General features: G+C 40.3%; 2 protein-coding genes across 2 annotated transcripts in view; one reads left to right on the top strand and one right to left on the bottom strand.

Annotated features, from left to right (window-relative positions):
• The first annotated feature begins 151 nt into the window (after window positions 1-151).
• LOC124144222 (NADH dehydrogenase [ubiquinone] 1 alpha subcomplex assembly factor 3-like) lies at window positions 152-6,887 on the top strand. Its single transcript, XM_046513518.1, has 5 exons — window positions 152-332; window positions 1,230-1,422; window positions 4,100-4,166; window positions 5,787-5,887; window positions 6,289-6,887. The coding sequence occupies exons 1-5, from the start codon at window positions 274-276 to the stop codon at window positions 6,550-6,552; spliced, it is 684 nt and encodes a 227-aa protein (XP_046369474.1). The 5' UTR covers window positions 152-273; the 3' UTR covers window positions 6,553-6,887.
• A 6,775-nt stretch (window positions 6,888-13,662) lies between these two features.
• Window positions 13,663-26,946, bottom strand: part of LOC124144223 (axoneme-associated protein mst101(2)-like) — a 35,245-nt gene continuing 21,961 nt past the window's right edge. The window contains exon 4 of the mRNA XM_046513520.2: window positions 13,663-19,053. Within this exon, the coding sequence (XP_046369476.2) occupies window positions 15,683-19,053 (3,371 nt within the window). The 3' untranslated portion in view covers window positions 13,663-15,682. The remainder of the gene's footprint in view (window positions 19,054-26,946) is intronic.

Raw genomic sequence — 26,946 nt, 5'->3', positions numbered from 1 at the left:
CCCAGCCTTTGTTATAACATGTTGCATTTTCTACATATATCATTTTTTTGTATGTTATTGTAGTTAAAATGAGTCACAAGGAATGTTTCAACAAGTTTGGTGATTGTTGTCTAAATTTAGGAAAGCTCGCGTCTAATACCACCAAGGGAGATAACTCCATACTAACCGTAGTCACATTGGTTTGACTTTCTTGTGGGAATGGCTCACTGGGTGCATTGAAAACGATGATAAAGTCCATTTCTGAGTCACAGCGTGGAATACAGCACTGACTCCATGATGCTTTTAAGGAATATTTCTCGTTGTTTACTTCGCAGATTGCACCCACAGTTTAGGTAACTGTATGGTAACGAATGTCACATATTTTCGTGAGTGTTGGGTAACGACCAGGTACTCCTCTCCGTATCTACACACATAGGCCATAGCGTGGCTACGCATTCCACGGCACTGTCACGGGCTCCTGAAGCAGGGTAGTGATGTTACTGAATTATCTGACCAATGTATACAAATAAATAAGCTTGTATATTATTAGGTCCGATGTTTGATTATAGTTTTCCTGTTTCAGGGGCTTTGGTCACTGTCTATTTTGAAAACATATGTACGAAACCGGTTCATTTAGGCTGTCGGGTAAACTCGCATGTGCAATATGCCGCAAGTGTGTTGTTTACCTGTTTACCATCATCCTCAACAATCCTGACTTCAGCATGGTTATTTTGACACGCTGAGTTCGTTTGTGTATATTTGGGCTATCTGTGCAGACGACAGCACTAACAGGCTAGACTACCACCATGGCCTAGTGGATAGAGCGTGTGCCCTTACAATGGAAGGTCTTTGATTTGATCCCCAGCTACGTCATACCAAAAGACATTAAAACCTGCCTGACCCTCAGCAGTAAGGGGATAGAACAAGGACTGGTCTGCTCTGAGTCAGTATAACTGCTGCTTGGTATCTCCAGAGGTGGCACTATAAAACTAGTCCAGACCAATGCAAGCAGACAAACAAACACACACTCACACACACACACACACACACACACACACACACACACACACACACACACACATTTCACCTCACCTCACCTTGAAGAAATTGACACGCACACACATTTCACCTCACCTCACCTCACCTCACCTTGAAGAAATTGACACGCATGCACACACACACACATGCACGCACATTTCACCTCACCTCACCTCACCTTGAAGAAATTGATTAATACCTATATCTTTCAGCGCGACACCTGTTCGACATCACAACATTGATGGCAACGTCAACGCTACAGCAACCACAGTCACCATCCTCAGCAAGGAAGACGACACAGTAACATTTATAGATGCCTACAGCTCTGTTGGATTCAAACTCAACAATGGTTTCCGGATATTTGGGCCATGTGCTGTGTTTCCGCGATCAGTTCTTCATTGGAATGTACGTTTCTCCGTACACAAAAATAATAATATATTGAGGGATCAGTATACTTTCAAGATGACAGTTTGACCTGAATACATGCATGTAACTTCAACACGCTAAAGAAGTTTCAATGTGTTGATGTCCAAGAATTGAACGCTATTAATCCAGAAACCTCAGTGTCAAGACAAGTCACCCATCAATCTCATTAAAATCAGACCTTAGTTCTCGCTACTGCTCAAAAAAGATCTGAAGACATCCCATTAGGGGTCACATCAGAACGACCTTTCATCCGACCAGTCAGAGCGTCGCTTACCAGATCATGAAAGTGACAGTCGGAATGTGATTTCTCTTCATGCAACCTGGAAAACTTCAACACAGGGTATTCAGACGTCACCCGTAATGGGATGTCCTCAGATCTTTGTTTAGTGGTAGCGAGAACTAAGATCTGATTTTAATGAGATTGAGTCCCCCATGTAGATCTGGGTCATAAGAGGCGACAAACGGGATCGGGTGGTCAGTCTCCCTGACTTGGTTGATGCATGTCATCGTATCCCAATTGGGTAGATCGATGTTCATGAAACTCGAGACTATTATTTACAGACAGCCATCATGTGGCTGGAATAGTGCTGAATGCGGTGTTATACTACAGACAATCAATTGTAGACAAGTAGTGGGAATATAAAGAGACATTCCTCAGAACCAGTGATTCATTCCTCCTCGGTTACCCAGTGTATTATATAATACTTTGTGTCTCCGGTCCATAACAGTGTTGACCTATCTGCATCATAGCTTTGTTTGGGAAATGATACAGAGCTCCAGATAAGCTGCATATCTGCGTAAAATACACATCAGAAATGCAGAAATATGCAGTAAAATAAAATCCAAGTGTATCAAATACGCAACGAACATTACAGATAAGCTACAAAAATAAAACTTGTGCGTATCATCAAAATATTGTAAAGTAACCCTGCGTATTCAATTAGCAAATTAGCAACTTATTTTGAAATTATAAACGGGCATTCAGTCAACCTTGCCAAACTCCACAATGACAGTTACATCACGATCATTTGCCATCACACTTTCTTGTGGAAGTATCGTGGTATTTTTGAGTCCTATAAAGCTCTCGAACCCACACGACACCAGTTTGCAGGGACTAGATGAATAGTGTTTTTAAATATTTAACTTAAATACCCACGTGTAAAATCTGGTGGGTAACAGAAATTTGAATACCCAGATAGATTTACTGATACCCAATGATTTTAAAATGCATGGGTAAAATACCCACAACACCAAAAGTTTTTTTCTGGAGCTCTGTGATGTCATCATTAGGTCTGCACTGTATAATCAGTGTACGGTGTACCTTCAACAATATATATTGCGATACAATCCAAATGGTTCGGTATCTTGAGAAAATATGTAATCAAGTGTATTTCTTTGGGGGTTTTCTATCATGAAATAAATATGCATATTCCTGAAAACACCTGATTGTCAACATTCTAAACAAAATTGTAAGTGGAGGGCCGTAAATATATTTCAACAAAGCCACGATATGTTATGCAGGATAATTGAGGGGTTGATTCATTAAGCCAGTAATTAGTTAAACTTTGAACTCCACTCTCTGCACTAACAGGACTTCACTGAATCCATACATGAGTTGTGTCCCTTTGACCATACTTCAAACGTCATCTCCTATGAATATGTTTGTGTTTGCATAAGGCTTAAAAAAATAAAAGAATTGGTTCTCAGGCAATGGATTTTGAAAATATAGTGAGGGCGGGTGTGTTTTTTTGGGGGGGTTGGGGGTGGGTGTTGTCCAAACTAGTATGTTACCAATAAACAGTTGTGTAATCAATAAAATAATTGTATACAATCAACCTGGGAAAGGGCCTCCCTTCATAAATGCATTCCATGGTGAGTAAAATACTGGAATACAAGATGGACTTGGAATATTTAAGGATTATTTTGATATATTTTTAAAAAATTGAAATAAAAACGAAACATGCAGCAAACTTTATGTTGATGTGGGCGGTGCCTGAGAACCAAGACTTTTCTTTTTTGACTAAGACAAAATTGTTATGGATGAGCAACTTCTTTATTACAATTGGGCGACGTTTCGGTGTAGATTCTAACACCGTTATCAAGCAAATGATGTACAAACTAGGTATGAGCATGATATATATACATAACAATAGGTAGATGTTTATATAACAGATAAGGTTGATGTACACTGATTGATAGGTAGTTATGATAAACAAGTTTATACAAGAGATAGGGTTGATGTACAGTGATTGATGGGTATGGGATTAACACAAGCATTACTAAGAAGGAATGTATGGGAAGCCAGTGGGGAGATAATAGTTCAGTGTTGTTTTGGCGAGCTGATGAGATCATTTGCTTCATAACGGTGTTAGAATCTACACCGAAACGTCGCCCAATTGTAATAAAGAAGTTGCTCATCCATAACAATTTTGTCTTAGTTACTTCTAAATGCAAGTTTTCTTTTTTGGCCTAATGTGACAGATCAGGGTAAATATGTTAAGTTAGATACTACCAAAACATGTTGACAGTTATTGAAGGTATTTATATATGTCATGTTGACAGTTATGTTTATCATACATGTTGATATTATGAGAGTGTGACACTGTTGTCTGTGAGGAATCTGTTGTTCAATACTGACATGTATATTTATACACAGGTGAGCGGCCCGGAGGACATCAGCGTGGATTCTCTTTCACTTTTCACCATCTTGGAACCGAAGATAGGTATGTGTCAGTATGTAGACAGTGTCAGTCGGTAGGCTGTGTCAGTGAGTAGGCTGACAGTGTGCAGACAGTGTCGGTGTGTAGACTATGTTAGTGTGCAGACAGTGTCGGTGTGTAGGCTGTGCCAGTGTGCAGTGTCGGTGTGTTGACAATGTTGGTGTGCAGACAGTGTCGGTGTGTTGACTGTGTAAGTGTATAGTCAGTGTGTAGGCTGTGCCAGTGTGTAGACAGTTTCAGTATGTAGGCTGTGCCAGTATGTAGACAGTTTCAGTATGTAGGCAGTGCCAGTGTGTAGACAGTCTCAGTATGTAGGCTGTGCCAGTGTGTAGACAGTCTAAGTATGTAGGCTGTGCCAGTGTGTAGACAGTCTCAGTATGTAGGCTGTGCCAGTGTGTAGACAGTCTCAGTATGTAGGCTGTGCCAGTGTGTAGACAGTCTCAGTGTGTAGGCTGTGCCAGTGTGTAGACAGTCTCAGTATGTAGGCTGTGCCAGTGTGTAGACAGTCTCAGTATGTAGGCTGTGCCAGTGTGTAGACAGTCTCAGTATGTAGGCTGTGCCAGTGTGTAGACAGTCTCAGTATGTAGGCTGTGCCAGTGTGTAGACAGTCTCAGTGTGTAGGCTGTGCCAGTGTGTAGACAGTCTCAGTGTGTAGACAGTCTCAGTGTGTAGGCTGTGCCAGTGTGTAGACAGTCTCAGTGTGTAGGCTGTTCCAGTGTATGGACAGTCTCAGTGTGTAGGCTGTGCCAGTGTGTGGACAGTCTCAGTGTGTAGGCTGTGCCAGTGTGTAGACAGTCTCAGTATGTAGGCTGTGCCAGTGTGTAGACAGTCTCAGTATGTAGACTGTGCCAGTGTGTAGACAGTCTCAGGATGTAGGCAGTGCCAGTGTGTAGACAGTCTCAGTGTGTAGGCTGTGCCAGTGTGTAGACAGTCTCAGTGTGTAGGCTGTGCCAGTGTGTAGACAGTCTCAGTGTGTAGGCTGTGCCAGTGTGTAGACAGTCTCAGTATGTAGGCAGTGCCAGTGTGTAGACAGTCTCAGGATGTAGGCAGTGCCAGTGTGTAGACAGTCTCAGTGTGTAGGCTATGCCAGTGTGTAGACAGTTTCAGTGTGTAGGCTGTGCCAGTGTGTAGACAGTCTCAGTATGTAGGCAGTGCCAGTGTGTAGACAGTCTCAGGATGTAGGCAGTGCCAGTGTGTAGACAGTCTCAGTGTGTAGGCTGCGCCAGTGTGTAGACAGTCTCAGTGTGTAGGCTGTGCCAGTGTGTAGACAGTTTCAGTATGTAGGCAGTGCCAGTGTGTAGACAGTCTCAGTGTGTAGGCTGTGCCAGTGTGTAGACAGTCTCAGTGTGTAGGCAGTGCCAGTGTGTAGACAGTCTCAGTGTGTAGGCTGTGCCAGTGTATGGACAGTCTCAGTGTGTAGGCTGTGCCAGTGTGTAGACAGTTTCAGTATGTAGGCAGTGCCAGTGTGTAGACAGTCTCAGGATGTTGGCTGTGCCAATGTGTAGACAGTCTCAGTATGTAGGCTGCGCCAGAGCACAAGAAACATCCCTGACTATTTCATTCTCACTGAGCAGACCATGAATAACATCCACCCCGTCCACTCACTCATCCTTCACCTTTCAGACATCTTGGTTCTTGGCATCGGGGACAAAGGTGCAAAGTATGACACAAGTATCATCAAGTATCTCCGTAGCAACAAGATCAACGTGGAAGTCCTGCCCACGGTGAGTTCATCAGGTCTGGTGCCAGGTGTGGTTCCTGTGTTATGACATGGAAGCAGGGCATATACAATATAGGTGGCCCTGCTTGGCGCTCAGCATTTACGAGGATAAAACAAGGACTGGTTGGCTCGGAGTCACTATACTATGTCAGATATCCACGTGACTCACACAGGCACTTAGAGAATGTAGGGTCTTATCTGCATGTTTTGTTTGCATAATTATGTACAATATCTTTGTGAATCATATATCACATAGGTGGATCCAAAGGGCAGGAGGGGTCTGGACACACACGCATGCACACACACACACACACACCAAATGTAGTATGTAGGCATTAAAATTGACTTTGATATTTTGAACCCCTCTCTTTTGAAAATGCTGGATCTGCCCTTGCATCATTTCAGGACCAGGCGTGTTCGACCTTCAATTTCCTCAACTCTGAGCGGAGGTACGTGGCCGGCGCTTTGATTCCTCCCACATACATTCACATGCAGCACGACGAGGATGCACTGGTCCGCACACAGCTGGAGAGACGAGGTTTGTACGAGATGGAGTTCAACCGTACCCCTGACACCCCGGGGGAGTTCGAGGACGAGGTCAAGGACATCAAACAGAGGGTGTCCAAATATGTCTCCAGAGATGAGGATGACCCCTCCAAGAGAAAGTAATCTTTATAACTTCCATGGAGAATCGAGTTTACTCAGGAAGAACTTTACAAGCTGTGAAAAAAAGACATTTGTGTTACAAGGTAATGTCCTTCAGAGGAATCAGGTTTGTTCCTGGTTGATTTACAGACTCTAAGGGGAATACAGACCAGAATTGGTGTCCTGTGAAGGATTAATGTTTTTGCCACTTCATTGATAGACAGTCACATCCCCTGCTGTTGGTTGAAGGAACTATTTTGTTTCTTGGCAAGAAACATTGTTAAGAAACTTAAGTTGTTTGTACTAGACAGTGTTGTATAGTGGAGAAATAAACCAAGACTGACTCTGAATACCAAAAACTGCAAGTTCGTGTTTTGTGTTTAGAAAAGGGTAAATTTGTCATGTATGTCAAGTGTATGACAATTTGTGACTCATATCTCTGGTCCAGGTAATAAACAGTCACACAACACTGTAACCTGACCCTATCTCTGGTCCAGGTAATAAACAGTCACACAACACTGTAACCTGACCCTATCTCTGGTCCAGGTAATAAACAGTCACACAACACTGTAACCTGACCCCATCTCTGGTCCAGGCAATAAACAGTCACACAACACTGTAACCTGACCCTATCTCTGGTCCAGGTAATAAACGGTCAGACAACACTGTAACCTGATCCTATCTCTGGTCCAGGTAATAAACAGTCACACAACACTGTAACCTGACCCTATCTCTGGTCCAGGTAATAAACAGTCACACAACACTGTAACCTGACCCTATCTCTGGTCCGGGTAATTAACAGTCACACAACACTGTAACCTGACCCTATCTCTGGTCCAGGCAATAAACAGTCACACAACACTGTAACCTGACCCCATCTCTGGTCCAGGTATTAAACAGTCACACAACACTGTAACCTGACCCTATCTCTGGTCCAGGTAATAAACAGTCACACAACACTGTAACCTGACCCCATCTCTGGTCCAGGCAATAAACAGTCACACAACACTGTAACCTGACCCCATCTCTGGTCCAGGTATTAAACAGTCACACAACACTGTAACCTGACCCTATCTCTGGTCCAGGTAATAAACAGTCACACAACACTGTAACCTGACCCTATCTCTGGTCCAGGTAATAAACAGTCACACAACACTGTAACCTGACCCCATCTCTGGTCCAGGTATTAAACAGTCACACAACACTGTAACCTGACCCTATCTCTGGTCCAGGTAATAAACAGTCACACAATACTGTAGTAGAATGGGTCTTCAGCAACCCATGCTTGCCTTAAAAGGCGGCTATGCTTGTCGTATGAGGTGCCTAACGTGATCAGATGGTCAGGCTCGCTGACTTGGTTGATGCATGTCATCGATCACAATTGCATGGATCGATGCTTATGATATCAATCACTTGATTGTCTGGTCCAGACTCGATTATTTACAGACCGCTGTCATACAGCTGGAATATTGCTGAGTGCGTTGTTAAACAACAAACCAACAACACTGTAACCTGACCTCTGGTCCAGGGTGCCATTGTTCAAACCTATCTTAGCTCTAAGGTGATCATAACTCCCATTCCTTAACATAGACTTACGACAGTCGTAGCGCTAAGGTTTTGTACAAAGACACCCAGGTAATAAGGCACACAACACTGTAACCTGACCCGTGTCTGTAGTCCAGGAAATAAACAACGGTGACCAAATTCACATAATTCATTTATTATTGCCTCACGTTTCTATGTATATCAAACAATACACAAAACAAGCCTACTGTGTGTGTATAATTTACAAGAGACACTTTTAATTGAGAACTAATCACTTACATTAATAAATGTAATAACAAGATGTATAAAGCATAGATTGTATGAACAAGGACTGCACAGGACAATTGTTCCAACTCACAGTGTACCAGCCATGCAGACACCTGGCCACATGAGACTGCACTAAAGGCAGAAACATAAAAACAGCTTCTCACATTACCACCAAAAACCTTTGAAAATTCTAATACCAATTTTAACAAAATCAGCACTACCCTACTAATACATTTGGAAGAGTCCATCATGGACTGAGGGTAATCAGGTATATGACCCATATTTAGCACCACCAATGAAATATAATTTCAGCCATCAAATCAGTTCCGTAATTTTCATACCTGATATCCACAGAACCTTCAGTAAAGTAGCAAGTTTTCAATTCTACACAATAGTGAAGCACCATAGTCAGATGAAAACTTAAAATAAATGGGATTTCTATTTCTGAATCATGTTTCGGCACCACCTAACTCCTGGATTATATGATGCTAAGACTTGTACCCGACAAAGTGTCAGCAATGTGATAGCATTTCCCTCAAACCACTAAATCATATTCAAACATTTCTTCACTGCTTTCTCAAAAATGTTACGTAACTATTCACTTACCATTACTGTAATATTTACCTTCTCCTGATATTGTGGTCCAATTTGGTCACAAAAGCGCAATGTTTTCGCGATGGCAACGAGATTTTAAACTATTATCAGATAAATATTCCTTCCACTATCTTCCATTAGTCCATTCATAACTAAAAGTGCACTTACACCACTAGTCCAACAAAAGTTCAACCTGAACATCGCTCTGATTTGTTCGAGAAACAAATTTTGCTCATAACCTACTGCAGTCCAATGTCAGATTTCGGAACCAGGGGAGGTAATCCATCTACTGCATCGCAGGTGCCCAATGTGTGCAAGATGAAGGAGAATGTTAATCAATACAAAGGTAATTGGTGTATGATGAAGTATGAATTCATATAAAAATATATGTGCAAGAGTTTAAATGTTCATTTAGAATATCCGAACTAGGCAAATTACTCCTTCGCAAAGTAACTATGTGAAAATACATCCTGTTTTTGTTAAGGCGGCCATTCCTGTCTAGGCTTACAACATGGTACAGAAATTTTACAAAGGATGGTTGGTAAAGCTAAGCAGTAATACACTTATAACATCTTATTAAAATTTCACAACAACAAAACTGCCACAAATTGTTCTTACGAAAGATCATGTATTGCCTTCAAGCCATTTAACTAAATCTTTACCCATTTGTCCAAGGTCAGTTTCCGCCCACCCCTTCCCCGTATTAAGGCCAACTGTTGTTTGTATGTATCGAGAATTATTACGGATGTCATCTAGGGTGGTTACCATGGTTACGTGAAGGATAACAGGGTATCTTTCATCTTTGGTATGTTCCTCCTTGGAAAGATGAACGACATCCGGTTGAAGAATGTGGTTGTGTAGCTGTGATAGCACTCATTCAAACGCAGCCTTCCATTCATCGGCACAGATATCAGAACACGCTACCATGCCTACTTGACAAAACAACTCAACTGATGATATTGATGTGTAAAAGTGATGGCACTCTAATTGAGACCAGTTATCTATTATGCTTTGAATGTTGCAGTCGGGGTAAGGGTAGATAACTCTAGTTACAAGGAGACCAAATATGAACATAGATCTTGTAAAAACAGTGTACACTAGTCAAGTTGATGGAGTTATCTCCCCTTGAGTAAGTTCAGCATGTGAAATTGCCAAGGGGTGTTTCATGAGATGATTGTATACAACGATGAATCAGACATTGAAGGATGACTTTCTACAATAAAAATCTTATTTACATTTGACATACATATCAGTTTGTGGATTAACATAGCGTCAATTCAAGCAAACAGGTTTAAATATATACCTGATAAAACATGTATAACTGATAAAAACACTTATTGTTGATGAAAAGAAAAGATAAAAATCTAAAACTATTCTGCTCAAAAACATACACAGGACATATATGTATATATTCATTCCCACCAGTACAAATGTTTAAAATCAACATATTTGCATTTGGTTTGTATTTATTTTACACAATTTGTTTCTACAACACAACTATAGTATTATTAAAATACAAACCAACAACATTTGTTAATATATATATAATAATAATATATAAACTCATTTTAATAAGCTACATAAAATGTGACTTCAGGATATTTGTTCTCATGGACATATACACAAATAGAGATTGAAAATGAACACAATAACGTCAAAACATCATAGATGAATACTTGGTTTTTGTGAGCTTTGTTTTATATATTATAATTGTATTATGAATTTGACTTTTTTTCATATTTTATATCATCTTTTTCATAATAAAGTCATAAGTTAACAACACAAACAATATTGAACACTTACTCATCACATTATAACACTGTATGTTCCTCCCCCCTTCACTTCGTCTGCACAGCCATAGCTGGGCACACTTCCTTCCAATACAAGAAGCTTGACACTAGGATCCTGCATGAGTAGCTTGATGTGCCAGCTCTCTGTACAAGGAGCTTGACGCACCAGGATCCTGAGTGAGAAGCTTGACACTCCAGGATCCTGTGCAAGAAGCTTGACACACTAGGATCCTGTGTGGGAAGTTTGACATGCCAGGATCCAGTGTGAGAACTTTGACATACAAGGATCCAGTACAGAGCTTGACACACCAGGATCCAGTGTGAGAAGTTTGACACACAAGGATCCTGTGTGGGAAGTTTGGCACGCCAGGATCCAGTGTGAGAAGTTTGACATACTAGGATCCAGTACAGAGTTTGACACACAAGGATCCTGTGTGAGAAGCTTGACACAACAGGATCCTGTGCAAGAAGCTTGACACACTAGGATCCTGTCCAAGAAGCTTGACATACCAGGATCCTGTCCAAGAAGCTTGACACACCAGGATCCTGTATGAGAAGCTTGACACACCAGGATCCTGTGCAAGAAGCTTGACACACCAGTTCTTGAGCAAGATGTTTGACCAACATGCTGTGGTCACAAAGTTTAACTTAATTAACTATTAAGCCTAAATGTAAAATGTCAGTCTTCAAACTACGGTCCTCTGCCTACTACAAGTTATAATAGAGTAAAACAGTTTGATTCTGAACTCATATCTCAATGTCAATACCTGGCATAAATGTGGATGGAACTAATCCTTATTTCTCTAAGGCAAAGTGTAAGATATCATATGACGTTTTTAAAAAACATAGTGGTCTCATTATTAAGTATGTACTCATTTGAAAATATTCAGCTGCCGATGATAAACATCATTTGAACTTAAAAGATTTTTAACATTTGACAAATCAATTCAACTTTTTTGTTTTGTTTTCAATATGTACCATATTGATACCCCTATATTAGTCAGTATCATTGTCCCCAATGTTCCACAAAATGATGACTGGTTTCGTGTCACTGCACTTCAGTGTCAAGCTCCGGCTGTTGTGCACCATCCTCATCCGCCGCCCTTCCAACTACCCCCCCTCTACCGTCCCTCCTCTCACACATAAGGATACATAATACACAGGATTTCTATAATACATACATTTTTTTACACATGTATCAAACCAGTAAACCTTTTCTTCATCCATAATGTCCCTGAATAAGCAGCTGATGGCAAATCTTTTGGCTAAGTACTTGATTCCCTACAGACAATTCAGCAAAGAGAAGACTTAAGTCTTTACATCAGAGAAATATGCTGACTGCTAACACATGAAACAGTTTCCATATTCGACATATTGAGTGAACTGCTCTATTCAACACAGAACAATATCATATAATATTCTTCTAATTTTCTTATCAAGATGGAAGTTTAAATGGATGGATCCAGAAATTACACAATGAGGATCTAGATAAAAATACTTCAGTATATATTATTTGGAGCGAGACATTAATTGACAGGTGAACACAAATCTTAAATTTTCAAAAGGGAGGCATCCCTGACCCTTACCCCAACACCAACATCCCCATAACAACTATCCCACCCCAACTTCTCCACCGTAACCATCCCATCCACTACCTTCACACCCCACACCCCGTCTCAAACTTTGCCTCCCCCACCACCCCATCCCCCAAAAGATTCCAACTTCCAATCCAGAACTACCCCTCTCCCCTCCAAAACCACAACTTTCACTCCCGGACCATCCCCACCTTCCTCCAAAAACATAACTTCCCCTCTCTAACTATCCCCCATCCCTCCAAAAAAACACAAAAACTTCACCTCCCAAACTATCCCATACCCCATGCCCCATGCCCTTCCGTGAGTGAAACTGAACATACCTTCACTCACTGACTGCATTGTCAATTAACCTTAAATATTCCGGGGTAGAATAGGCCTTCAGCAACCCATGCTTGCCGTAAAAGGCGACTATGCTTGTCGTAAAAGGCGACTAACGGGATCGGGTGGTCAGGCTCGCTGACTTGGTTGATGCATGTCACCGATCCCAATTGTGTGGATCGATGCTCATGATATTAATCACTGGATTGTCTGGTCTAGACTCGATTATTTACAAACTGCCATCATATAGCTGGAATATTGCTGAGTGCGGCGTTAAACAACAAACCAAACCAAACCAGCATTGTCAATTCCCAATTGCAAAATCAGCAGTAGCTTCCACAAAGCAGATATCAGTCCCTTTCCAGCATGTCCTTCCTAATTGTTAATGATCCACTTCTCATGACAAAAATATAAATCAGAAATGAACGATCTCTCTCTTGTCAAACTATTCCATCACTAAAAAACTGCCCATGGTAAATATGTCACTAAATATGTCAAATATGGTAACTTGTCTGAATCAGGTACAAAATAACTCGTTAAACAAGGAAATCACACATACGCAGGTAAATTAATATAGTGTTCTTGACAATAACATGCAAATAATGATATTGATTATCATGCATCGGATCTGTATCAGCAACTCATTTGATTGTGTCAGCAGTGCTAGAACTAACAGTTGTGACTCAACCTAAGTACCAGTGCAGGCTAGCCATCTACTCTGACAAGACCTGGGATACCATCACAGTAAACACCTGTAGGTAAACACTGCTCAGCATCAAGGACAACACAGAACAGCTTGGACATATAAGCTGTGTCCAGGACCACGAAGTGTACAGAGTCCCAGCCAAACATGACCCGTGAAGATTCCGGGGTAGAACAGGTCTTCAGCAACCCATGCTTGCCGTGAAAGGCGACTATGTTTGTCGTAAAAGGCGACTAACGGGATCGGGTGGTCAAGCTCGCTGATTTGGTTAATGCATGTCTTCGATCCCGATTGCGTGGATCGATGCTCGTGATGTCAATCACTGGATTGTCTGGACCAGACTCGATTATTTACAGACCGCCGTCATATAGCTGGAGTATTGCTGAGTGCGGCATTAAACAACAAACAAAACAAACAAACCAACCAACCAACCCAGCCAAACATTGTAATTAACCCAAACTTCTCTCTTCCGTAACATACTGTGGACTATTATCCGTTAAGATTAAAAGACCAAATACAATTTAACGAGACTCTTGGACATGTGGCTGTTTTAACGGCGAACTAGGCATAGAAAATGCTTAATATAGCTTGTAATACAAGCCTTGTATAATGATCTATCTGGACGTGCTAGTGACATTTTCTGGCTACTGATTCTGGTCTGCTGGTATAAAAATATCTTAACAAAAATGTTAAGGTAAACGCTGAGAATCTTTTATGTTAATATTTGGGGATAAAAATGTGAATCTATTTTGAAAGGATCTTTTGTTAGACCACATAATGAAAATAATGGTAAAAGACAAGGCACCAGCTACTGTTGTCTTGGGATACAAAGTGACCACGTCCATGCCACGCCTACACAAGTTACCTGATTCACCCTTCAAAAGAGGCTTCACAATACTGATATCTTAATCAAACTCATATTAATGCTGGGGACAACAACAACTGAAAGGAAACTTAGGTGTTCAGACAGGCAAGCAAAGATTCCATCCCACCTTTCCCATCCTATTTCTTTATCTTGTGTTTACAGAAAACAGATGTTCACTAAGATGGCACTCAGATCTTGTTCTTGAACAACAGGATTAACAGAGGAAACAGGTCAAGTATCTTCACAAGATGCTATTGCCTACATTGCACATATTTTGCAGATTTGGAAACATTTTCAAGTCAAAGCAAACAAATCACTTCACAAGTAAGTAAGTAATGTCTCATTATTTCATAAAGCTGTTTGAACGGATCTAAAGACGCAGCTTGATTAATTTACTGAATCCATTAAGTACACTTCAATAACACTTGTGAAATACTTTATGCATTAAGTACAGGTCTATTTTGAAGTAAGAGAGCATACGTGGTCATTCAGCATTACCGTATGAAAATCCTACTTCTACTTCTTGGATAGCCCATTTCTGCTGTCCCCCGCCGTGATATTGCTGGAATATTTCTAAAAGCGGCGTAAAACCATACTTACTGCTTGGATAGCTGGAACAGACAAACTGACTATTCAGAGTTACCTCCCCTTGATAACATCATAAGTATGACCTAGTTTTTTCTCCGAATCAAGCGTTAGTGAATCATAACAGTGTGACTCGATGTAGGCTTCACAAACAGAACTGATGTGACCAGTAAACACCTATGGGCCACAGATAATGTTAGGACTTAGATCGTAAACCTGACGTGATGAATATATGAATATTGATAGTACAATGTACGGGTAAGTATTCATTATTTAAGTACATTGGCAGATTTGGAAAAAAAGCCATCACGCCTTATTTCTTCCTAAAATTTCACATTGTCCCAGTCATCCCTGCATGCTCAGTTACTTCAGAAATGACTGTACATAGAAAACAAACTGGTAGAATCAGTGCATGTAGTACCTCAGTGTTCCTCCTGAAATTAACAACACCTTAAGTAATTAAAATTTAAACAATTGAACTTTCAAGTGTGATCCTTGAATAGACAATTATCCTGATGCAATCTTCACTGAAGATGATAGTCTTCTGCAACCAAATACTGTGCTTCTAATACATCCATTGATGCTAAATTACAGAAAAATTCCTCAAATATACAAAAAGGAAGGAATTTTTTAGATTCATTAGCATAAAACTTTCTAAGCACATCTAAATCCTGCAATACCAGAGAAAAATAGTTCTTGAATGGAACCAAACAAATTATAAGTTCAGTTGATTCATTGAAGACGATATATTTTCAAAGGTATTCCTAATAGGTTAACATCACTCAACCTATCAGACTACTGTCTTCAGTGAAGGAGGCACAGCAAAACAGTTTGAACTTGATACATATGAAAAGGCAATGAGATACATAAACAAAACTTAACAAACACTCGTCTATTCAAATGAATATCTATTCATGACATTGTAGAGCACCCCACATCGGTATGGATCCGGGGGCATCTGGCTCTCCGCCGTGTTGGGTCGGGCCATAAAGTCCCGGTCTTGGTTGACCGTGGGTCCCGCTGAATGAGTCAGTTTGGCTGCCGTCGAGTACTGCCTCTCTTCTAGAAATGGATACGGGGGGTTTTGATGAGGGTAAAGGCTACGATGGGGGTATTCCCTGTCAAACACAGAATGTTGAGTGGGTGTACTATGCGTTAGGAAAGCACTATTAGTATTGTCACCAACATGTTGCGGATGATACACAGGGTCTCTGGGGTACATATATTTGTCTAAATTGAAACTGCTATTTACACCAATTCCACTGAACACATCAGTGGAAGAAGTTTGGGGCAAACCTCGGAAGTCACTCATGGCTGTACCAGCAGTCTGACGATAACGCTCGTCGAAAGTTTTAGTGGCAGTTCCACACGGTGGCCTACTATAGTCTAATGTAGCAGTTCCTGAGTACGGATGACTTCCGAAATAACTCAATTCAAGTGGAAACGTCTCTGGTGCCAGTTCTCTCTGGGGCTGCGGAGATGAGAGACTGGCAAACATATTACGCTCTGTCATTGTCCTAGAGGGGTCAAACATAAAGTCGCGACTGGCGAGGTAGTTGTCTTTGGCAAAGAGCGTTGCAGGTGTGGTGTTCGGCTGTCTATCTATTGTGCGCTGCAAGTATGGAGCCTGTGGCCAGTGAGGGGGCCGGACCTCCTGGCCCGACCATGTGTTGGTGAAGGGGTTCCTCTGCATGGTCTGAGACATGGCAGGCGTAGGAAACATGTCCGTACTTGGCATGGTTGTTGGTCGGCGAAGAAGAGCTGGGTTAGTTGGTCTCAGCGCTGTGTCTGGGAGACGTGAGATGGCAGTTCTGTCATTTTGAGGCAAGAAAGGTGTGGTCATTCTCTGCCTCATGGCCTCACTCTCGCCCAGCCTCATGAAACTACTACCTGTGGTTTGTGCAGAAAAGATATTTTCATTTTGACGCAAGAAATTATTCTCTCTAGATACACTATGAATTGAGTTGAGTGGGTTAAATGTTTCGAATGGGGCAGGGTCTGGCAGTCGTGGAAGCGCAGATGCTGTGTCCCTCTGGAAGTGTTGTTCTTGAGAACGATCACAGGCCAAGATTTCCATGCGTTTATGGGACATGTCATGAAATGGTTGCATACTTGTGTGAGTGATAACATTACTGGCCACAGATGCTGCTCTTGGGATATCTCTACTGTCTTCATGAGGCTTCTCCGCCAGTTCTTCCAGCCTCTGGAGACGGTTGGGCTCATCTGGAACAGCTTCTCTTGGGGTGTTGCCAGGTACATTTAGGTCCTGGAGATATTGCCCCAAGTAATCCTTGTCACATTCAGGTGCCTGATGAGGGAATTGAGCACTTGGTTGAGGAGGTGGTGGTGGTGGTGGTGGTGGCTGAGCATCATCTTTCGGAGGTTCCACGCTAGGCAACGGTTGCTGCTGATCTTGCGACACTTGGGACAAAGGTTGATTGGACAAGGGTTGGTTGGACATAGGTTCAGGATGAGAGAGTGGTTCTTGAATAGGAACAGGAACAGAGACAGAGACAGGCGCAGGGAGAGGAGATTGCACAGGTTGCATCACTTCCTCCACCTCCTCTTCCTCCTCTGATGGGCTCTGAGGTGGAGGAGGAGCAGGTGCTCGTGGTGGAGTCAGGAGAATATCATTGGGGACTTCATCATCAGAGGAGACCCTCTGTTCTTCATCATCTCCTTGTTGTTCTTCAATCTTTTCCTCAGGTTCCTCGACCAATGCTGGTGAGTACTGCCTCACATCTTGTTGTGAGTTCAGATCTTTCAGAGTAGAATCATCAATGATAGGATTCTCCTCAAGTGATCTATCAATTGCCTCTTGTTGAGCTTGTCCAGGAGACATGGCCTCTTCTTTGGGAACTTCAATAACAGGAGGAACTTCAAGTTCCTCGAAGGCTTCCTCCAGATTCTCCTGCTTCTCCTCAATGTGTTCCTCTTCTCGTTCCTCCTGCTCAACAGGAAGAGGCTGAGGCTGACCCTCACTCTCATTGTCACTGAGGAGTGGACTACACACACTGCGGTCACTGTGGGGGCTATGTGGACTTGGTGAGCTGTCATCACTCTCTGGACTTTGTGGTTTATGGAGAGTCTGTGGAGATAGAGGTTGAGGTTCTGGAACAACCTCAGGTTCAACTGGGATTTCTGCTTCAGCTTCAGCTTCAACTTCAGCTTCAGGTTCAGCTACAGGTTGTGGTTCAGCTTCAGGTTCTTTCTCTTGTTCATCACTTGCTTCCTTCTCTTCCACCGCTTCCTCAGGTTTATCTTCTTCAACAGCAGCTGCCTTTTTAGTCTTTGTTTTCTTCACAGATGCTTTACCCTTAGGCTTTGTTTCCTTTTTCTTAGTAGGAGACTTCTTCTTTGCTGCCTTCTTGCTTTGTGGAGAGACTTTCTTCTTTGATACTGGTGTTTTCTTCTTGGCTACTTCTGGACTAACTTTCTTCTTCATTCCCTGAGACTTGGGCGACTTGGGTGACTTTGGAGTTTTCGGAGCTGCTGTTGCTTTAGGAGATTTAGGAGGAGTGGATGACTTGGTTGATTTCAATGCTTTAGTTCCTTTAGGTGACTTCACCTTTTTAACAGATTTTGGAGAAACCTTTTTGCTAGACACGACCTTTTTCTTCTTCTTTTTAGGAGGTGTCTTTACAGGTTCTTTCTCTTTCTCTGCCTCTGCCTCTGCTTTCTCTGTTTCCTCCTTTGGTGCATCTCCATTAGATTTCACCCACTCTGGCAGAGGGTTGGGTTTAGGCTCAAGTTTGGCAGCTTCATGAAGTTGATCAAGAGCTTCTCGTGTGAGGGTATGAACTCTTGGCTTGTCCCTTCGGAATACAACTGGAAGGTCATCACCAGAATCATCATCATTGAAGTCATACAGATCAATTCCCTTTTCATGCTTTCCACTGGTAGACTGTTCACTTGTGGTGGCTGCAGCAGCAGCATCAGCAACAGCAGCACCAGAAGCAGCAGCAGCAGCAGCAGGGGCTGTAGGAGGAGTAGGAGCCACACCATTCACTTTCGGTTCATTGCTGTTTTCACTACTCCCAGAAACGGGGGGCTCGCGTGGCTGTTCAGAATCTTCTCCTGGCTTTTGTGTGTGATGCCTCTTGATATGCCACTGTAAAGAGTTCCTCTGCCGACAGGAGAAGCTGCACATTGTACATTTGATGGGTTTCTCATTGGTATGCTGCCTTTGATGCACCTTCAAGTTGTCCGAGTGCCGGAAGGACTTGCCACATTCCGGCCATGTGCAGTGATAGTTCCTCTCTCCTGTAACACACAAGAGTCAGTGTCAGTCAGTTTTAAAAATATGTACACTTTTCAAATCAGGTAGGGATATTTAGAAAGAAAGGTTTTGGGTTGTCTCATGGCAATGTCTCATGGCTATTGTTTAGGGATGACATTTTGAAAGGAAGTTGTTATAAGTATTTTTTTTCTAAACTTAACTATATAACATGATGGCTTCATGGCAGGACTCAGATATGTACATTTGGTATAGTTTAGGCCATCTGACAAAGGGTGTGTTGTGACCCCCAAAAATCGGGGGGTGAGGGGCTGAGGAATTGTGCCATATCAATGGCAGGGGTTACAATAATTAGATCTCATCTGTGTTGGGAGTTGAACCCATGCCATCAGCATTACATGGAAACAGACATTCCATCAACCTTGCCAAACTCCACGACACCACACAACACCAGTTTGCAGGGACTAGATGAATAGTGTTTTTTAAATATTTAACTTAAATACCCACATGTGTAAAAACTAGTGGGTAACAGAAATTTGAATACCCAGATAGAATTACTGATACCCAATGATTTTAAAATGCATGGGTAAAATACCCACAACGCCAAAAGCTTATCTGGAGCTCTGGAAAGGGACTTCACTCTGAAACCATTTTCACTTTCAGTAAACAAATGGCGACCCATCAGGGTGGTGCAGTGCATTGTTGGCCAAAATATGTTAATTGCACCTACAAACACTTTAGTACTAACTTAAGCAAGCGAATCACATTCTTACATTGGTCTCTACATCCATGATCCTAGTAACAAGATAGAGTGATGGCTGCTTTATGATGAGAACCATTGGTAGATACCAACCAACATTTAATTACACATTCGACTTTCCCGTCTTCAGAAACCCATGCTTGCCATAAAAGGTGACAATGCTTGTCGTAAAAGGCGACTAACGGGATCGGGTGGTCAGGCTCGCTGACTTGGTTGATGCATGTCATCGATCCCAATTGCGTGGATCGATGCTCATGATATCAATCACTGTATTGTCTGGTCCAGACTCGATTATTTACAGACCGCCGTCATATAGCTAGAATATTGCTGACTGCGGCGTTAAACAACAAACCAACCAACCAACCAACCGTATTTAGATGATAATATTGTTTACAATCATAACACAAAACATGGTTTGGCAAAACAAATCAGGGAACAATGTAGTTAACCAAGCTTTAAAGGACTTGAAGCGGTTCTGCATGGTAACGCATGCATGCACATATACATACACATACCATAGAAACATATAGAGAAGTATGTCCATTACGAAGAAATGTTTCCAATGTGTACAAATTAACAATCAGTCAAGTGTTACTACAGAGAGTTTTTATTCTTATCATAATATCCTCCACATGATTACCAAAACTTTACATGCTAATCCTGCACGAGACAAATGACACTTCTCAAGTCTATGACGTCACATGTGATGAATTCATGATCGTCGGTTCACACAACATAACAGTATGTTCGTTTGTGCATCGAACCAATCTAATATCTCTTAAATATGAGTAATACTTCTTATATTAACCAACATGTATGGTATTCATGTTTCGGTGAGTGAATATATTGCGGGCACCTTCAACTATTATGAAATAAACACAGAACTGTAGACACTTAGTCTGCACAAAACGTGAATTTCAATGGACTGGTGAAAATATTCACAGATGCTGACTCCAATGTTGTCATCATCAAAGACTGATGTAAAAACTGTTTATGTGCGACAAACAAATTATTTAACTTTATTAGGAGATGGATTCGCTACATGTGGAAGTCCATCAACAAAGAGAATCTATATAATCCTAGTGTAGTTCACTTTAAGAAAAAGTTTCCAATCCTTGAACCTTTGTGTCTTGCTTTCAAAGGACATAAAACTCAAGCTGTTCCTAAACCATAAAGTACCAGTCCCTGCTGAATTCTACAGCCAAACAAAAATATAAAACGTCTGAAGTAAATTCTGATATATTCTACAACCAATTTTCATGAATTCTGCACACAGCCCTACAACCTCATACAGTAAGTTGGTTTTTTTCCATGAATAAAAGCCTTTTTTGATAAATGTATCCATGTTTTATGAACTAACAGTCAGAGCATGATACAGGAAGACATGCATTTAGCGTAAGTCACAATACAAAAGTTGGATTCACTTGAGATAAACACTTCAATAATGTTAAAATTTTAAACAATCTATAGTAGAATGTTCTTTAATACAAAAACAATTCATTCACATGTTGTTTGTGAAAGCTTATGTAAATTTTACTTATTGAGGACCAGTTTTTAATTTGCATGGAAAATGTGTATTTGACCAATTACGCTTCAGCAAAATGCTACATTCTGCACGAGTTCTGCACAAAAGGTGATTTTCTGCAAGATACATCTCTAGTGTGTACATGGAAGTGGTTAAATGTTCAGAGTGCTGTTGTTTTGTACAGGTAAACTAATAACACATAATAACCAGACCTCAAGGAGCAAGTCAATTCCACTGTTTACATTTGACACAGACTGCCATATCTAGCATCCCTAAGACACACTGCTCCAGCCCAACCTCCCAATAGCAACCTGCACAGAAACAGATGCACCATTCCCATCTGAAGATAATCATATTTAATTTGTACAAGGAATGAAAATCAATCCTAGAACAATAATTCTGAGGTTTTGATGCATTTTGGAGGTCGGAGACCAGGGAAGAATGAAAACACACTCAAATTAATTCCACATTAAGGTACAGATTTTAAACCTTTTGTGCTTAAAACACTATTAGGCAGACCAAATTATTAATCCTCCAGCCAAAAATGACTTATTTTGCAATTTTTGATATCGATTTTCCTTCAGTTACATGTTCAGTTGGCCCATCTTTCTAATGTTGTATACACAGCAAGCTGTGCAGGCACAGCAGCAGAAGGCTTACTTTAGTTGGACCGTTAACAAGACAATGTCGATATTTCACAAACAAATTACTTGAGCTGAAAAACATGCCCAGGACTTGATAGAATTATATCATGTATGTGTTACTCATCAGAAACATATCTTTTTTATTTCCTATATTTTGTTTTCAATTATAAAAATCATAGTCTGATAAAGCTGATCAATGTACAGCCTTCATCCATCACCCACATAGTACCCAACCCCAAACTAGGGCTGGGACGGGTATCTCGGGTACCTGGTTCAGTAGGGTACTGAGTCGGACTCTGGTACCCACAGGACTACCCGGACCCATGGTTAGTCACGTGATGTATTGTTTAATGACAAAAATTAGATATTTTGTATCTCTTGAGACCTACAGTGGGTACCCGGGTAGTGTTGGGTAATAGGAGGGTGGGTACCTGGGTAGTAAATTTGAACTCGTCCCAGCCCTACCCCAAACCCTGTCTGGTATCGACTATTCTTGTGATTAGCCATCAAAAACACTGACTGATTCCCAACCCAATCTGAAGCCTACCATTTCTAGGGTCACCCAACCCAAACTATGTGAAGCCTACCATTTCTAGGATCACCAAACCCCAAACCCTGTCTGAAGCCTACCATTTCTAGGATCACCAAACCCCAAACCCTGTCTGAAGCCTACCATTTCTAGGATCACCCAATCCCAAACCCTGACTTAAGCCTACAATGTCTTGGATCACCCAACCCCAAACCCTGTGTGAAGCCTACCATTTCTAGGATCAACTACCTAATTAGCATCCTAGAGCTAAACCCATCCCCACTCCATCCCACCTCCACCAGTAACCCCCACCCACAGTCCATCCCGTCACCCTGATTCACTTATGACATACAGCCTGGGATTTGTGGGAAGATAGTGGAGAAAAAGCGTTGCTCCATTTGTGAGTGCATCAATTGCCTCTCTCCACCTCCGCCAATAATTAGGACCAAGTAGAACCAGGGAACATGGGCTGCCTTTGACTGTGGCTAGTTGAGCTTTCCTGACTCAATACTCAGCAGTCGGATGCAAATTCTCAACTGTAAGAGAGATGCCAACCAACAATCATTTATTGATTCCAGCAGTATATTGGTGTGTCTGCAGCATGGCCACTCCTGATTCGTCAGCTCACCCCAGGATTAAGCGGTTTATTCCAAGCGTTACAGAAGCAGTCTCTATCACTCCAATTTAATTACTGTGGCTGTGTTTGCCTCATTAAGCTGTCCCACTCCTAACAGTAATCAAACATAATGGGATATGCCATTTCATATCTAGGGGCACCAGCACTCATGCAAATATATCAAGGTCCTCCTCTGTCACGTGGCATGGATTGGTAGAAAGTGGAATATCTCAATACAGCTGATGAAAGAAGAAGCTCTGTGTTTGTCCTGCGAGACAGTGGCTCGAGCCGTAGAAGCTAGGCAGTGATGAGATGTGTTCCATATGGGGAGGGAACCAAGACTTACATAGGCATCAGCAGCCACCCTAACAACTGGGTTGTCTCATGATAAATAATCCTTACATGATGACATCTTCCATAGCATAATAACTACATCACAATCGTCCATGATCTAATCCATACTTGATAACAATCTTCCATGACATCACCCTTCATGATAACAATCTTCTATATCATGCCTACACAATAACCACATTCCATCATATATTCCTTATATAACCCCTACGTGGTAACAGTACTACATTACACAAATTGTATTCCTTACATTATTACCATCTTCCATTACATAATCCACACAAGACAACATCCTCCATTACGTAATGCCTAAACGATAACATCCTCCATTACATAATATATTATATATTCCCTACATGATAACAATATTCCATTATATATTCCCTACATAACAATCTTCCATAATATATTCCCTAAATGATAACCATCTTCCATTACATATTCCCTACATCATACATAACAATCTTCCATAATATATTCCCTAAATGATAACCATCTTCCATTACATATTCCCTACATCATACATAACAATCTTCCATAATATATTCTCTAAATGATAACCATCTTCCATTACATATTCCCTACATAACAATCTTCAATAATATATTCCCTAAATGATAACCATCTTCCATTATATATTCCCTACATAACAATCTTCAATAATATATTCCCTAAATGATAACCATCTTCCATTTCATATTCCCTAGATGATAACAATCTTCCATTATATAGTCCCTCAATGATACCAATCTTCAATTATATATTCCCTAACTGATAACCATCTTCCATAATATATTCCTTACATGTTAACAATCTTCCATAATATATTCCAAACATAACAATGTTTATTTATATATTCCCTAAATGATAACAATCTTCCATAATATATTCCCAACATTACCATCTTCCATTATATATGCCCTGAATGATTACAATCTTTCATTATATATTCCCTACCTGATGACAATCTTCCATTATATATTCCCTACATTATATATTCCCAAACTAACAATCTTCCATTATATATGCCCTGAATGATTACAATCTTTCATTATATATTCCCTACCTGATAACAATCTTCCATTATATATTCCCTACATTATATATTCCCTACATAACAAGCTTCCATTATATACTCCCTACATTATATATTCCCTACATAACAATCTTCCATTATATATGCCCTGAATGACTACAATCTTCCATAATATATTCCCAACATAACAATCTTCCATTATATATGCCCTACATTATATATGCCCTACATTATATATTCCCTACATAACAATCTTCCATTATATATGCCCTGAATGATTACAATCTTCCATAATATATTCCCAACATAACAATTTTCCATTATATATGCCCTACATTATATATTCCCTACATAACAATCTTTCTTTATATATGCCCTGAATGATTACAATCTTCAATAATATATTCCCAACATAACAATCTTCCATTATATATGCCCTACATTATATATTCCCTACATAACAATCTTCCATTATATATGCCCTACATTATATATTCCCTACATAACAATCTTCCATTATATATGCCCTGAATGATTACAATTTTCCATAATATATTCCCAACATAACAATCTTCCATTATATATGCCCTGATTGATTACAATCTTTCATTATATACTTCCTACATTATATATTCCCTACATAACAAGCTTCCATTATAAATTCCCCTTCCTGCGATTACATGATAGTTGGCCCGTGAAGATCGGGGTTAGAATTGGTCTTCAGCATCCCATGCTTGCTGTAAAAGGCGACTATGCTTGTCACAAGAGGCGATTAACGGGATCGGGTGGTCAGGCTTGCTGACTAAGTTGATGGATGTCATTGTATCCCAATTGCGTGGATCGATGCGCTTGCTATGTACCACTGACTTGTCTGGTCCAGACTCGATTATTTACAGACCATCGTAAAATAGCTGGCATATTGCTGAATGTGGCGTTAAACAATAAACAAACAACATGATAACCATCCTCCATTAAATTAACCTCATTACGTGATGCCAACATCACAAACATCTTTCTATAATCCCTATATGATAACAATCTTCAATCATATAATCCCAACATAACAATCTTCCGTTATATAACCCCAACATAAACAACCTTCCGTTTAATAATTACTACATAACAATCTTCCATTATATAACCCCAACATAACAATCTTCCATTACATAATCCCAACATAAACAACCTTCCATTTAATAATTACTACATAACAATCTTCCATTATAGAACCCCAACATAACAATCTTCCGTTTAATAATCACAACATAACAATCTTCCATTATATAATCCCAACATAACAACCTTCCGTTTAATAATTACTACATAACAATATTCCATATTATAACCCCAACTTAACAATCTTCTGTTTAATAATCATTACATAACAATCTTCTATTATATAACCCCAACATAACAATCTTCTGTTTAATAATTACTACAAAACAATCTTCCATTATATACTGTAAACAGCTTTATTTCTGCGCCGTTAAAATATTGCGAATACCACACCAAAGACAATACTGCGACGAGATATTTTTGCGAGTTGCCGTGTTGAGATGACCCCTAGATTACCAAACAATAGACAGATTCTCTCCAAACCGGAAGGGATTGCGACCAATTATCAAATACGATAATTGACTCAACTCAGTGTCATGACTGTGAGTTTGAATACAAACTATATAAGAAGACACTAATTGATCTGTTTACACTGTCATTTGTGATGTATTGTGTGACCATTCTGCATTCATTTGTGTTTTTAACTTATTGAGTAACTTGTGGTTCTGGTTGATGATTTCAACATTTGATGACGTATTGCAATGAATAAAGTATGTATGTATTATTTATTCTTATTTTTGCGTTTTTAATTTTTGCGATTGAGTCTCGTTCGCAAAACTCGCCAAAATAAAACGGTCGCAAAAGATTCCCTCTTTACAGTAATCCCAACATAAACAACCTTCCCTTTAATAATTACTACATAACAATCTTCCATTATATAACCCCAACACAACAACCATCCGTTTAATAATTACTACATAACAATCTTCCATTATAGAACCCCAACATAACAATCTTCTGTTTAATAATTATTACATAACAACCTTCTGTTACATAACCCCAACATAACAATCTTCCGTTTAATAACTACTACATAACAATCTTCCATTATATAATCCGAACATAACAACGTTCTGTTTCATAATTACTACATAACAATCTTCCATTATATAACCCCAACATAACAATCTTCCGTTTAATAATTACTACATAACAATCTTCCATTACATAACCCCAACATAACAACCTTCCGTTTAATAATTACTACATAACAATCTTCCGTTATATAATCCCAACATAAACAACCTTCCGTTTAATAATTACTACATAACAATCTTCCATTATATAACCCCAACATAAAAATCTTCCGTTTAATTATTACTAAATAACAATCTTCCAT

This window comes from Haliotis rufescens, unplaced genomic scaffold (assembly GCF_023055435.1).
Source record: "Haliotis rufescens isolate VD_foot unplaced genomic scaffold, xgHalRufe1.0.p SCAF_16, whole genome shotgun sequence".
NCBI lineage: Eukaryota > Metazoa > Mollusca > Gastropoda > Lepetellida > Haliotidae > Haliotis > Haliotis rufescens.
This window is presented reverse-complemented; position numbering and strand designations above follow the sequence as displayed.